Source organism: Musa acuminata, chromosome BXJ1-5, assembly GCF_036884655.1.
Source record: "Musa acuminata AAA Group cultivar baxijiao chromosome BXJ1-5, Cavendish_Baxijiao_AAA, whole genome shotgun sequence".
In the NCBI taxonomy this organism is placed as follows: Eukaryota; Viridiplantae; Streptophyta; class Magnoliopsida; order Zingiberales; family Musaceae; genus Musa; species Musa acuminata.
In genome coordinates, this window is record NC_088331.1 from 4,888,936 (window position 1) to 4,902,360 (window position 13,425).

At 42.1% G+C, this 13,425-nt stretch overlaps 2 protein-coding genes across 5 annotated transcripts; one reads left to right on the plus strand and one right to left on the minus strand.

Moving 5' to 3' along the window:
• Positions 1-657: 657 nt before the first annotated feature.
• LOC135673213 (mitogen-activated protein kinase 1) lies at positions 658-8,104 on the minus strand. 4 transcript variants are annotated; one of them, XM_065182020.1, is made up of 7 exons: positions 7,829-8,104; positions 7,582-7,711; positions 6,070-6,207; positions 3,258-3,590; positions 2,328-2,508; positions 1,200-1,383; positions 658-1,065 (listed from the first exon to the last, which is right to left on the minus strand). In XM_065182020.1, exons 1-6 carry the CDS (start codon positions 8,053-8,055, stop codon positions 1,211-1,213), a joined length of 1,182 nt encoding a protein of 393 aa, XP_065038092.1. In that variant the 5' UTR covers positions 8,056-8,104; the 3' UTR covers positions 658-1,065; positions 1,200-1,210. The 4 variants fall into 4 exon arrangements, with proteins under 4 accessions (XP_065038092.1, XP_065038091.1, XP_065038090.1 ...); XM_065182019.1 differs by having other exon boundaries at positions 1,205-1,383; positions 7,829-8,103; XM_065182018.1 differs by having other exon boundaries at positions 658-1,383; positions 7,829-8,103.
• A 1,879-nt stretch (positions 8,105-9,983) lies between these two features.
• On the plus strand, positions 9,984-12,241 carry LOC135673214 (uncharacterized acetyltransferase At3g50280-like). The gene is made up of 2 exons (XM_065182022.1): positions 9,984-11,831; positions 11,934-12,241. Exon 1 carries the CDS (start codon positions 10,184-10,186, stop codon positions 11,558-11,560), a length of 1,377 nt encoding a protein of 458 aa, XP_065038094.1. The 5' UTR covers positions 9,984-10,183; the 3' UTR covers positions 11,561-11,831; positions 11,934-12,241.
• The last annotated feature ends 1,184 nt before the right edge of the window (positions 12,242-13,425 follow it).

Consider the following 13,425-nt stretch of genomic DNA (forward strand, 5'->3'; position numbering starts at 1 on the left):
ACAAACTTCGTAAACTCATTTATTGATCAAAATGGATGGCTCGAAATTTCGTCTAATATATTTTAGAATGTACTAATCATTTTCGACTTTTATCGTCCAACCATACCAAAAATCAAAGTTAAGGAAAAAAAAATGAAAGGGATTGATGCAACCTGACCTCTTACATTTGTACTCATCTATAACATTTTTTTATTTTTAAAATAAAAAATTCTATAACGAGCATATTACTATATCAAAGTAATTTATGTGAATATGGAAATCATTTTGTAATCATTCAAACTATTTCATGTACTGAATGAATAAATAAGGAACAATATGTATAAATAATTAATTAGATATTAAATAAAGAAATTTAAAATGAATTTTTATTACCTTAATTGACAATAATACTTCCTCCTCTTCTATTGGAGTCAGGTGTACTCTTCCTGTTCATTACCATTTGAGCACACATCTGCCTATGAGTGTGACTAAACACTTGTGGTTGAAGATGATTACAATTCAAATTGGGGATTAGCATACCGCATAACACATTGACTAGATGATTGGAATACTTTCTCCATCTTCATAGGTCAGAGAGTCCGATAAAGTTCTCTCAATCTAGAGAATGCACCAATATAACTATGATAATGAATGCTGTATGATATGGTAGACATGAGGTTTCACGAATGAAATACTATCATAAGATCATAAGACACCAGTAGCACAATAGTAAGCATTACAGTCAGCAACATCTCTTTACAAAGGAATAGCCCCTTTCAGGCCAAAAACCTACAAATGAGGTACTGGAGAAACCTTTAAGGTTAAGACTTCAAAACCTTTAAAGTTACCTACTACTCTCTGATGAAAAGAGAATCAATACGGAAACATCCTGTGAATCGTACAGGCTTGATTTCTCCTGTTAGGTTTCTATAATCAACCTCGTATCAGATTTTGCAAGTCTAACGATTCACAGAAGGAATGAGAACTCTGGATATGTATACTGCATTATTTTGACCAGCAATTTTGCTGATTAAACTGCTTGAAAAAAGTTCCTAAACAGTAAGCTTAAGGATCCACCCAAGTTTCCTGCGTTTTCCATGTAGAGTTATAAGGATCATCAACAGCTAGATTCATGCACATATGTACATCAAGAATGTGCACATAGAGAAACCCGTAATGATGCCTTACAAAACAACATTAAACGCCGATGTGTGAATAACCTTACTGAGTCTTATTGCTGGTACTCTGGGTTGAATGCGAGGGCCTCTCTGTAGATGAGCTCTTTCATCTGTTCTTCGGAGAGTGCGTGCTGCTCAAAGTCAAAGCTGAAGGGCATCATGCAAACTGGTTCGTCACTGATGTCATGTAAAGATGCCAAATAGGGATGTGCAAGAGCATCTTCAACTGCCAACAAATGGAGGGCAAATGATGAATACTGAGGCAAGATACTAAAGGCGTGCCAAGGTAATAAAGCCACAACATATCTTTCATGAACTAGTCGTTCAGCAAACTAGAATAGCAAGAAAAAATGAAGCAGGTAATACATTATCTCAATTGTCATTGGAGCCTGTCTCCAGGAACATGAACTTGCACATGAAAGGTTTGACACCAAAACACAAAAAGAATATGTGATTAATCATCACAATCGTCTTGACCATATTATATGCCAAAAAAGAAACAGACAACCAATCTTTATGAAAAATACTATGTCCAAGTTATTATTTTTTTAAGATTACTATATTCTTCATCATGAACACTCATAAACAGACACCCAGAAAAATGATATTTGCTCAAGATCCGGCATTACTGAATAGAAGCCTAACAGCGAAAAACAATAAAACTGGGCAAACCATCAGCCCATGCTCATGGTCAAGGATATCTAATATTCTTTTGCACAAATCATGTGCCATAATACCAAAAGGAACTGGCTTGGCTTGATATATGCAAGTCCAACTGAAGGATCCCTCACTATCCAATTAGAAGTTACAAACCAGTGTCGATACATATTTAACCTTCAGTCAAATTCAATTGGTTGGTCACCTTTTAAAAGTAACTTAAAAGCTTCTCAAAATACCATGTTTAGAAGTGCATTTGAATTCTAGAGAGCAATCCTCTAAGTGACTCATAAAAATAGTTGTGACAGCACAATGTAATCAAATATTTCATCATTGTGTTCCGAAAATGGTGCAAATATTTTCATCAAATATTAAACTGATGACATCATTCATGCGATCAGTTTAGAGGGACAGAAAGGCAAAGTGCATCATAAAGCAGTTCTACCAGAATCATATATAAGCAATTTTCCAAATTAATTAAAACCATCAAAATGATGAAAAATAAAAACACACCAGTTATTCTCTGTCTAGGATCAAATGTTAACATCCTCTCAACAAGATCAATAGCTGTAGGGTGAACATGGGGAAATTTTTCAGGAAAGGACTGTCGTGGATGACGTGGAAGCTGGCGAATATATCTTCTTGCATTTTCATTCACAAAATCCAAATCAGCTTCATTTGGAGTGCCAATAAGCTGCAAGAGATGAGGCAAATTACCAAAAACAGAGATTGAATGCACATGAAGTGAATACCAAATACATTAAACTATTAAAGTATTAAACATCATGCAAAAATAAGACAACTTCAAAGGTAATGCATGCTAGAGTGAACATAAATGCATGAGATTACATTTGTAGAGCGATTACATATATTCTGGGTATGGAAATAAAGTTGGCATGATACAAGGAATAGAACAACACTAAAACTCTATTTAATCAAAGTTTTGGAGAAGCTTACAGCATGGTAATCATTAAAAGAAGATACATGAAGACAACTATAGACAGCACGTACTGGTGATTTAAGCTAATATTAGACACTCAAGTAGTGATCAACTAATTTTCAGGTATGTGATACTTAAACAGGACTATATGTCAGCATGACTTATGTAAGGTAAAACAAAATCATATGTTCATTTATTAGCTTGTGTTGGATGTTCATAAAGATCCAAAACCAACTGATAAAGAAGCACCATAATATCTATCAAGCAACTGCCATCTAAGAATCAGGAGCTAGTGTTGTACAAAAGAATTCAATCTCTGAAAGCCTATAATATGGAATTATGGCTCACAGGTTCATAGAGGACCAATGCAAATCCATATACTAGTAACTTCATGCTGAATTAGCAACCAAGGGAAACCCAATGATATAGAAGAATACAATGAACAAAAAATATATTTTTCAGAAGCTGGAAATGAGTCAAAACTTAAAAAGGGAGGACCATACTTCCATCAATAAACGTAGCTGGTGCACATGATCCCTTCCAGGAAATAGAGGCTTCCGGTCCATCAGTTCCATAAAGATGCAGCCAACAGACCACACATCAATTGCTGCAGTATATTCTGAAGAATTAAGCAAAAGTTCTGGAGCTCGGTACCATCTTGTGACAACATATTCTGTCATAAAATCAGTTTCTGAGGTAGTACGAGCGAGCCCAAAGTCACAGATTTTCAGATCACAGTTGGCATTTAAGAGGAGATTGCTTGGTTTTAGGTCTCTGTGGAGAACACTTGCTGAGTGTATGTATTTTAGCCCCCGAAGAATCTGATAAAGAAAATACTGTACCAGAAGGAAACAAAAGAAACGATGGCTGGTCAAGTTAGGTGGTCAACTATCATCACAAAATATTTACATTAGAATGAAATAAACTGCTACATGATTAACAGTTTTGACCAGACCATGAAGAAAGAAAACGAAGAAGTCCTACTGGAACCATTGACCAGCTCAGCATGGCTTATTGAGCCTTTGCAAGGCTGTCATGAGCCAAAGATAGTAAAATAGCTGGATTTTTAGGTTTTCCCTGCTATATAGTTTATATTTGTTAGGATCAAGAGCACTAAGAGGGGGGGGGGGGTGAATTAGTGCAACGGAAATCTTTCCACGATTAAAACTGCGTTCGTACGATAAAAGCGATTTACGTCTAAACGCCGATTCGGAAAATGCAGAGCTTGAAACACGATCGTATATGCGCAGAAGGCAGTAAGCTATTGAGGAGGTTTGCAGTAAGGATAAGATACTCAAAGTAAATGCAAACCGAGATTTAGAGTGGTTCGGTCAATCTTGACCTACTTCACTTTTGGCTTCCTCCACCGACGAGGTCACCGACGTCAACTAGAGGCCTTCCTTCAATAGGCGAAGGCCAACCACCCTTTTACAGTTTCACTCCTTTTGACGGGCTTAAGAGACAACCCTTACAGAATTTTCTCTCCTCTCGTTAAAGCTCAGAACTTGGAAGAAAAGAGGGAGAATAACTTTCAACTCATACAACACTTTTGAGCTCTAAAAATCACAAAGTAAAATCAGAATTTCGGTGGTTTTTGGGTGCCCTTTCAGTGCAGAAAGGGTGGGGTATTTATAGGCTCCAACCCAATTTGAATTTGGAGCTCAAAACTGTCAATTCCCGGAATTCCGAGATCTAGCGGTTGCACCGCCTGACTGGAGCGGTTGCACCTCCTGCCAGAGCTCGAAGACCGAGCTCAGGCGGTGCCACCGCCTGACTGAGGCGGTTGCACCGCTCAGCCAGAGCTCAGAGACCGAGCTCAGGCGATGCCACCTCCTGTCAAGGGCGGTTGCACCGCCCAGTCTCACTTGGAGACTGAGCCCAGGCAGTGCCACCTCCTGGCTGGGGCGGTTGCACCGCCCAGTCTCGCTCGGAGACTTAGCCCAAGCAGTGCCACCTCCTGGCTTGGGCGGTTCAACCGCCTGGCAGAAATCAGGGTCCAAATGGGTTGATCCATTCGGCCCAATTTGGGTTTTTCAGGGGCCCAATTGCCTCAAGATTAAGTTAATGGGATCACCTCCCATTTCCAACTTAATCATTGTGCTAACTACAATTTTTCCTAAGATATTTACTGCAACTTGCTCCGGTGCGTCAATCGCTTCTTCCGGCGAGCTTCCGGCGAACTTCCGTCGATCATCCGATGAACCCTCGGTGATGCTCCTGCGGACTTCCGGAAAACTCCTGGATTTGCGACGATCCACTTGGCGAGTTCCGACGAGCTTCTTTGGCAAGCTCATGGACTTCTCAGATTTGTTCCCGTAGAACCTCCGACGACTGTCCGAACTTTCGTCGAACTCTCGAACTTCCAACGTGATCATTGTCTTGACTCCGGCGCAACTCCTGCTGCATGTCTTACTTCCATCGTAGTTAATCCTGCACATGTAAAACAAAACTTCGATCGAGACAGTTAATCCTAAGCAATTAACCAAGTTGTCCGGCATGTCATTGGTCCCTCGACGTTTCGTCCGATTCTTCGGAGCATCGTCCTCTCCTGCGGCCTATTGCCCAATCGGCCAGTTGACTCCGCAACTCCGATATCCTTGGCACAATACCCGCTCTTCTTGGCTCGATGCCTGAGTCCACGACCCGAAGCCTTCTGTCGATACGTCGACCGATCCATCGGCCCGACGTCCAATCTTCTGACATGTTCCTCCGGCACAACATGATTATTTCTGTTATAATTGTCTCATCCTGATCGAAGCAGCCTGCGTCACTCAAAACGCAGATTAAATCATAAACATATATCAAGTGGTTTCATCATCAAAATACGAGATTCAACAATATTGACAGTAATACCAAACTTGAACTCAGTTTGGGATAAGCTTATAATAAGCTCGGCTGGTGACAATTTAAAAAATGTTTTAAGCTTTTCCAAACCTTTTTAAAGCAATCAAGCATCATTTATGCTTGAGCAAACTTGTTTAAGTAAAACGAAACTAAAAGAACAAATGACATAGAACTAGTTTTCTCAGTCACATGTCAAACAATTTGGAAACAAACCAAATGAAAATTGATCATCTTTTGTTATTAGCTGAAGTTACACACAAAAGGGCACTACAGTTTATCAACAGATAAACTGATGTAAATCCATTAGAAATGGTCCATTCCCTTACAAAAACATGTGCAGGATGATTAAGTCCATCTATTAGTCAACAGTTATAGCATCATGATAGGTTCAGTGACAAATCAAAGATGACTAACTCTAAAAATGAAGCAAATATAAATCAATCTATACAGTGTAGAGGGTTAAAATACAACCTGACAATGCTCCTCAGAAAGAGCTTGATTTGAACGGATAATTTGATGAAGATCAGTGTCCATTAACTCATAAGCAATATAGACATCATTAAATGTCTCACGTACAGGGGGTGGTATTATGTCTCTGATTGCAACAATCTGTATTCATTATACACAAATCATAAAAGAAAAAACATAAGTTTTTTTTTTTCCAATAAACACCATGTGAACTTCTTTGATCTAAAAAATAGAAATCTAAGGTTTTTAGGAATATGAGTTAAGTAATTTATACATTTTTACACAACAAAATGAGTTGCAATAACAATAATCTCTTTTTCAGAGATAAAGTCAATGGCACTGAGAAATATAGTATAAATTAGAGAGATACTTAAGTTACTTATCTGTAAAACATAATATTTAAAAGGCACAATAGTAAAGCTTTATAGACCTCAAGTAACAATGTCAGTGGTATGAATTACGTTTGAAAACTCAACACAAGTAATACCAGTAGTCATCTATGGATCTGAGAACTAACTGCTTTTATATCTTCACTAAACTAACTAATACCAGTAGTCATTCTCCAGTCTATATATTCACTGAAACCACTCATTTTCCTCATTATGTTGTATCTAGGACATTCAGCTATTATGAATAAAGCAAAATTGGTATTTGCATAATTTAAAAAAATCCACCAAAAATTCACTCTCCTCCTTTGCTCAATTACGGTTACATTGTCCTATTCCATCTCCTTGTTCTTAACAATTAAATGTTACTAAAAGTGTCCATTTTAAAAACTGTGGACCAACAATTGTCAAGACTAACATTGACCCTATCATTACTTACATGGCTGTTACAAAAAAACCAACAACAACTAGTGTTGTGTTTGTGTTAATCTGCCATATATTAATTGCAGCCCATTCTCTTTCACAGTAGACTAGTAGAAGTTGTTTTGGCCTAATCAGCTGTGCTAGACTAAGCAAACAGATTTCCATGTGTTTCTTTTTTCCCAAGTGATACTCTCCATATAAAACGACACTTCCCTCTACTTCGTTCGGACATTCTCCTAATGATATTTTCAATTCGATGAACAGTTTGTCCTATATGTGAATCCTTGTAAAACAATAAATTTAGCGAAGTTTGCATTTTGCAAGCCTCAAAATTAAGCCTTTTGTTTCGAAACATTTAATTGCTTATGTGATTTGGTATTCATAACACCAACATTAGGAAAAAGCTAACCAAGGATGACCCTTTACTAAAATATCTTGCCCATTCACAGCACTCCCAGCTTAAAAGTTGTGTGCCCAATTGCTGATTCATTCATGCTACTCACTAAACAACAGCGGGTGAATTCAATTGACCATTGAAGATCAAAAGAAACGCCAGACATATACGTATTGCAATAAAATTATCATTTGACACTTCACTAATGGATCTATAAATTGATCGTTGGGAACTTTCTTAAATGAGCAAGCAAAGACAAAAAGGAAAAGGAGAAAAAGACACAGGGTAAACAGAGCTGACAAACTCACTGACATTTTCGTGGTCCAGGTGCCTGAGAAGTTTTATCTCACGCAGCGTCCTCTTCGCATCGATCTTATTGTCGAATGCGTTGGCTATCTTCTTGATCGCCACCTGTTCGCCGGTCTCCGAGTTCAAAGCCGAGCTACAAACACCCCACCCAAAATTAGCCCCCAGTAATCCAGTCGAGATCACCAGCAACCAAAAAAAACACAGGATCTTTCCCCCGGCTCGAGAACGCAAACCAAAAGGGAGAAATTACCAGACGATGCCGTACGCGCCCTTCCCGATGGGCATGATGGGTGGCTTGTATTTGGAGGTAACCTCAAAGACGTTCCCGAACATATTGTACTGGATGAATCGCCCGCCGTGGCTGAGCGTCTCCTGGATGTTCTCCGGCCCCTGCGACGGCGGTGCTGCGGCCGACGGAGGCGGCTGCCCTCCGGCCTCCGCCATCTCGGTATCCGTCGGTTGAGCTCCTCCCTCCATATCCACCCCACCCCCCCTCTCCCTCTCTCTCTCTCTCTCTCTCTCTCCCCCCTTACCAAACCTATGGAACGATCCAATCTCCTCTGTTTTCTCTGAAGACGCCACAAATTACCCTTCCGCTTCGATTTCGTCACCGTTTCGTAGGCAAATTTACGCGTCACTTAGCAATAAAGGAATCTCGTTAATAATAATACTAATAATAATAATGTAACAAATTTGTTCCGGTGGAGAGCACATCGAAGGCATGGCGCATCGCACGGAGGAGATTTGAAGCAGGGAGGAACGGACGGCAGCTGATGTTGGGAGGGGGTGGGAGGGGATGTAGATGTGACCGACAGGAGTGTCGGCACGTGGGACGAGAGCGCACTGCCTGCATTAACACGTCACTGACACGTAGGAGTGACGTGTACGTACACTGGTGGTTGGGTTTTGGTGGCCGTTGGATGGAGATCGAATGGACTCGGATTGAGGTGGTGAAGTGGGACCTCCTCCGAGTTGTATAGACCGTATTGCCCCTGCAATCTCCGTTCATATAAGCTCCATTAACTACTCTGCATTAGGAAGCCTTAGTGATGGTGTTTCTTCTAACCCATCAAGTGATTTGGGATTATGATCCTAAAGCTTGGTTAGTACCAGAGAAACTGTTAGATTGGGTAGCATGACATGACTTCATGTACAGCTACAAAGATACGAGGATTATGGTGAAGGACAAAAAGATAATCCTAAGAGAGGATAACACAGAAAGGAATATATGGAGCTTGTACAACGTGTTATTGGACTTTTAATGGTTGATTCGGATGCTGTAGAATATAGAGCATGTCTTAAAGTTGATCAAAGTGGGTCGGTAGAACCCACTCAAGATGATGCTTTTGCCTTCCATGAAGACTGGTCTTCAAAGAAGAAGTAGCAGAAGGCCAGAACACAACTTGTGGTGCAGGAATGATTCCTTCATCAGTCTTTGCTAAATGTCAAGACTCGTTGATGTTGATGCACAAGTAATCTGTAGCATTTGCCTTGGGAGAAGCTTCCATCAACCTGGAACACCCACAGAGGGATGGAGATATTAATGGAAGCATCATCACTGGAGAGAATTCCTTGCCCTTTCACAAGAACAGCAGCAGCAGCAGATGCAAGTGGAATCTTTAGTCATAACACATTGGGCAAAGTCGATTGAATTGAAACTAGGTAGATCGACTATCAAGTTGTTAGTCAACTTGAAGGAGACCTGTCACCTAACGTACGCAGTGTTTCTGCAACAGATAATGAATGCCTTGCCATCTGACGTCCCATACGCTTTGATTACATTGTTGTTGATTGGATCTTGGAAAAGGAAGGAATTCATGAACATTAATTTTCATTAATGACATGGAATCTGAAACAACATGTGCAGAAAATGAAAAGACAGGGGAAGAAAGAAAAAGATCAGATAAAACCAGATAAATTAAAGAAACAGCTAAACAAGGAGTCACCCCCTGTTCTCTACATTCAAGCTTCTTACTGCCAATCCTGCGGTCTGCCAGCCTAGTTCTGTAGCCACACCATGTGAATTGCCTGTAGAACTTTTGTCTCCTTCTCTCCCAAAGTAAATTAATGGAGAATGGACTGCAAACCATCGGCCCCCCAGATATAAATTAAAGAGACCACAGGAAAGCAAACGCCATGAGGAATCTTGTTGTTTCACCTACAGATATGAAGTGATGCTGATTCATCTGGCATGCAGTGAACAATGGAAATGCATAACCCAAGTCATATCTGTTCTACAAAAAAAACAGGATGGATGTGCATCTTATTTCCTGTGTAAGAATGGCATCTTTGTAAGAGAAGGGGTGTGTCCTAGGAGGGAGGAGGTGCTTGTAGTATTAGTACTTTCTCTCATTCTTTTAGCCCCATCCTTCAGGCAAGTAGGTGAGATAGAAAAGGAAAAGCGTGGTTCATGTGACCACACAGAGGCATAGCGTTTGTATTATACGTAAATACTTCATGCACGAAGATTGGAAGAGCTGCAGGAAGATGCCAGTGGTGGATTCCTATAAATATCGGGAGTTGAAGGCAAGTAGGAAGAAAGTAGTGTTCACTCTCTCTCTCTCTCTCTCTCTCTCTCTCTCTCTCTCTCTCTCTGGAAGTAGATATGGTTTCCAGTCCGCCATTGTTTCAGCACGAGTCCACATGCACTGTGAAGCCCAGGGTTGCGCTTCCCAGAACACCTTGCCACCTGACTCCATGGGACCTCTGCACGTTGTCAATGCACTACATCCAGAACGGCCTCCTGTTCTCCAACCGCCACTCCTCCCTCCCGGCCGACGACGCCGTCCGCAGCCTCGAAACCGCTCTCTCCATCGCACTCCTCCACTTCCCTCCTCTCGCCGGCCGCCTCGTGTCCGAAATTGCTTACGACGATGAGGGCCAGCCGGCCGGCATGCACGCATTCGTCGTCTGTGGTGACCGAGGTGCCGAGTTTACCCTCGCCGTAGCCAAGCACATCACCGTCGCCGACGTGCTGTCGCCGTCGGATGACGAGCCCTCTTTCGTCGAGGCCTTCTTTCCCCTCAACGGAGTTGTCAACTACGACGGCCGGTCTCTGCCTCTACTTGCGGTGCAGTTCACCGAGCTGGCCGACGGCTTCTTTCTCGCGTGCTCCTTCAATCATGCGGTCGGCGACGGCGCCGCCTATTGGCACTTCTTTAACTCTTGGGCGGAAATAGCAAGGAACGCTGGAGCCGGAGGCCTCTCACGTCCTCCGGTACACGAGCGGTGGTTCATCGATGGCCGTGAGAATACTCCCCTTACGCTTCCTTACACTCACCCCGATAAGTTCATCGAAAGATTTGCATCGACGGTACTGTGTCATGAGAAGGTGTTCCACTTCTCACCGGAATCCATTGCTCATCTGAAAGCCAAAGCCAATCGAGAATGCGGAACCGACTCCATCTCCTCTTTCCAGGCCATCTCCTCGCTGGTGTGGAGGTCCATCACGCGGGCTCGCGACCTGCCGCCCCAAAAGAAGACCAGCTGCAGCCTGGCCATCGATAACCGCCATCGTCTGCGGCCGCCGCTCTCGCCGGACTACTTCGGCAACTCGGTGGACATCATCGAGGCGACCGCGACGGCGGGAGAGCTGCTGGCCCCGGGGCTGGGTTGGGGCGCATGGCTGATCCACCAGGCCGTGGCAGACCACACCGACAGGGCCGTCAGGGAGGCGATGACGGCATGGATGGCGGGGCCGGCGATGTACAAGCTGAGCGGGCATGACACGTGTGGCGTCAAGATGGGGAGCTCGCCGAGGTTCGACGTCTACAGGTGCGACTTCGGGTGGGGGAAGCCAGCGGCGGTGCGGAGCGGCAGAGCGAACAAGTACGAGGGGAAGGTGACGTTCCATCCGGGGAGGGAGGGGGGAGGGAGCATGGATTTGGAGATCCGCTTGGAGCCGGAGTGCATGAAGGCGCTGCAGTGCGACGAAGAGTTCACGAGTGCCGTTTGCCCACCTCCGGAGCTGGAGATCATCTAGCCCAAGCAAAATCTCGATCGCGTCAGTTCTTCTCTTAGGTATTAATTATGGCTGCACCAGTTAAAGATAGGTCATAATATATCCAATTTGGTTCGAGGAGTTCTTTGCAGATCGCACTCTTATTCGAAATCGTAAGCATTGAATCCACGAAAGCATTCGGACAAACAGGAACTACGCATCGCACAGGCCGTCGTCTCACCAGAGCATGGATCCATAGTCTTTGGTGCTCGCAGAAATCTGTCTGTCTCTCTTGGATTCTGCGTGCAGAAACGTAACAGATTATTTTTCTACTTCATTTTCTTTCTGACTTCGAGAAAATTGTCGGCAGAAACAGCAAAGAGTATCTAAGTTTACTGCACCATTGTCTTTATAGAATTTCGAACAAGGAGCAGGTTGAGCCAGGGAGATAATTGAAATCCTGGGACCATCCCGTCCTCTCCACCGAGAGCTTGCGAACCGCAGACGTAGCAGGTTGAGACACGGACGGAGCTGGGCCTGGACATGACGGCATGCAAACATGGCAACGTTTGGTGCGCACATTTCAACAGCTCCGGTAAAAAACATGTGGATGAAATGGCGGACAGAGAGAGAGAGAGAGAGAGAGAGAGATGTCAATCATTAACTGAACCGATCATCAAACTGTGATTACATGATCATGTGAATGAAAAGATGTAATGGTAAGTAGTGCACGGGAAGAAGTAATCTCGAATAGTAATGCATATTATGAAATTAAACGAAATAATAACACACCATGGTTACACAATAATGCATTATCGCATACAAATATCATTAATTAATTAATTAATTAATGGCAATCAATTCCGGACGTCCGGGCCAACATCAGACGAAGACATCACATTCCTTGGATAGATACACCTCATAATGAGTTACATAATGATTTGAAAGTATTTTTAAAATAAAATTTTGAAATAAAATAGTATGATTTGAACTTCTCTAATATGTTGACCGTAAAATAGTATTTTTAAAATAAAATTTTGATTTGAAAGTTGGATCGATAAATTTATATCGAAAATTCATTTAACTTAGAATGTTAGTAAAGATTATGAGTAACTAAATTAATTAATAATAGTAAAAAAAAGTATAAAGAGAAATGTAAATCTATTTACAGTGGTTTGGTCATTCCGATTTATGTTAACTCTCGATTCATCTTCTCTCTCAACGCCACCGACTGTCATTACTGATCTTCTTTTCAATGAGTTGTCATGAACTTAACTGGAATTACCTAAGTTGTGAGGTACCCTTGCGGTAAAGTCACGGACTTAATTAGAATTGCCTAAGTCGTGAAACACCATTACGCAAACTCCTTAAACTTAGTTGAGACTACCTAAATCATGAGGCGCCCTTGCGATATATGCATTCGCAAAGGGTCAGCCTAATTGTAACCTCGTACAGGTCTCGAATGACTTGTAAAATAAAAAGTTAGTTAAATTGAAAATGAGCAATGGATAAGTCCAACGTCTCACGAAGATGGAAGCTTTATAAGCAATTTAACGAGCACCGTGAGTGCAAGAGAGAAAATAGGGACTTTAGAAGATTGAACGAACAGTTGCAAGTCTACAAACAATTATTCACCGGGTGTCGGGCACAAAGGCAAGTTTCCGTCGAGTTAATATGTGAACTTGTGAATATTGTTCGACGCACAACATTATCTTGAAGCCCCATTTCTTGGTGCCACCCGGGGGGGTTCTAGGGTGTTGAGATGGTTGATGTTTTATATGAGGTTGTGGTTTGCAGAAAATAGATCATGACACGTGACAATGGAGCCATTTTGGGGCAGTTTAGCCCGACGCAGTGAGTGGGTGCACTGCAATGCTGCGAACTATCATTGCTTACATTTTTCAAGT

Bases quoted from the DNA above. Each gene is read 5' to 3' on its own strand.
- LOC135673213 (XM_065182020.1), bottom strand. From the start codon at position 8,055: ATGGAGGGAGGAGCTCAACCGACGGATACCGAGATGGCGGAGGCCGGA. The intron at 6,208-7,581 runs GTCAGTGAGTTT...TAATGAATACAG, and splicing joins GGCACCTGGACCACGAAAAT to ATTGTTGCAATCAGAGACAT. The intron at 1,384-2,327 runs GTGTGTTTTTAT...ATTTGTTGGCAG, and splicing joins TCCTAGACAGAGAATAACTG to TTGAAGATGCTCTTGCACAT.
- LOC135673214 (XM_065182022.1), top strand. From the start codon at position 10,184: ATGGTTTCCAGTCCGCCATTGTTTCAGCACGAGTCCACATGCACTGTG.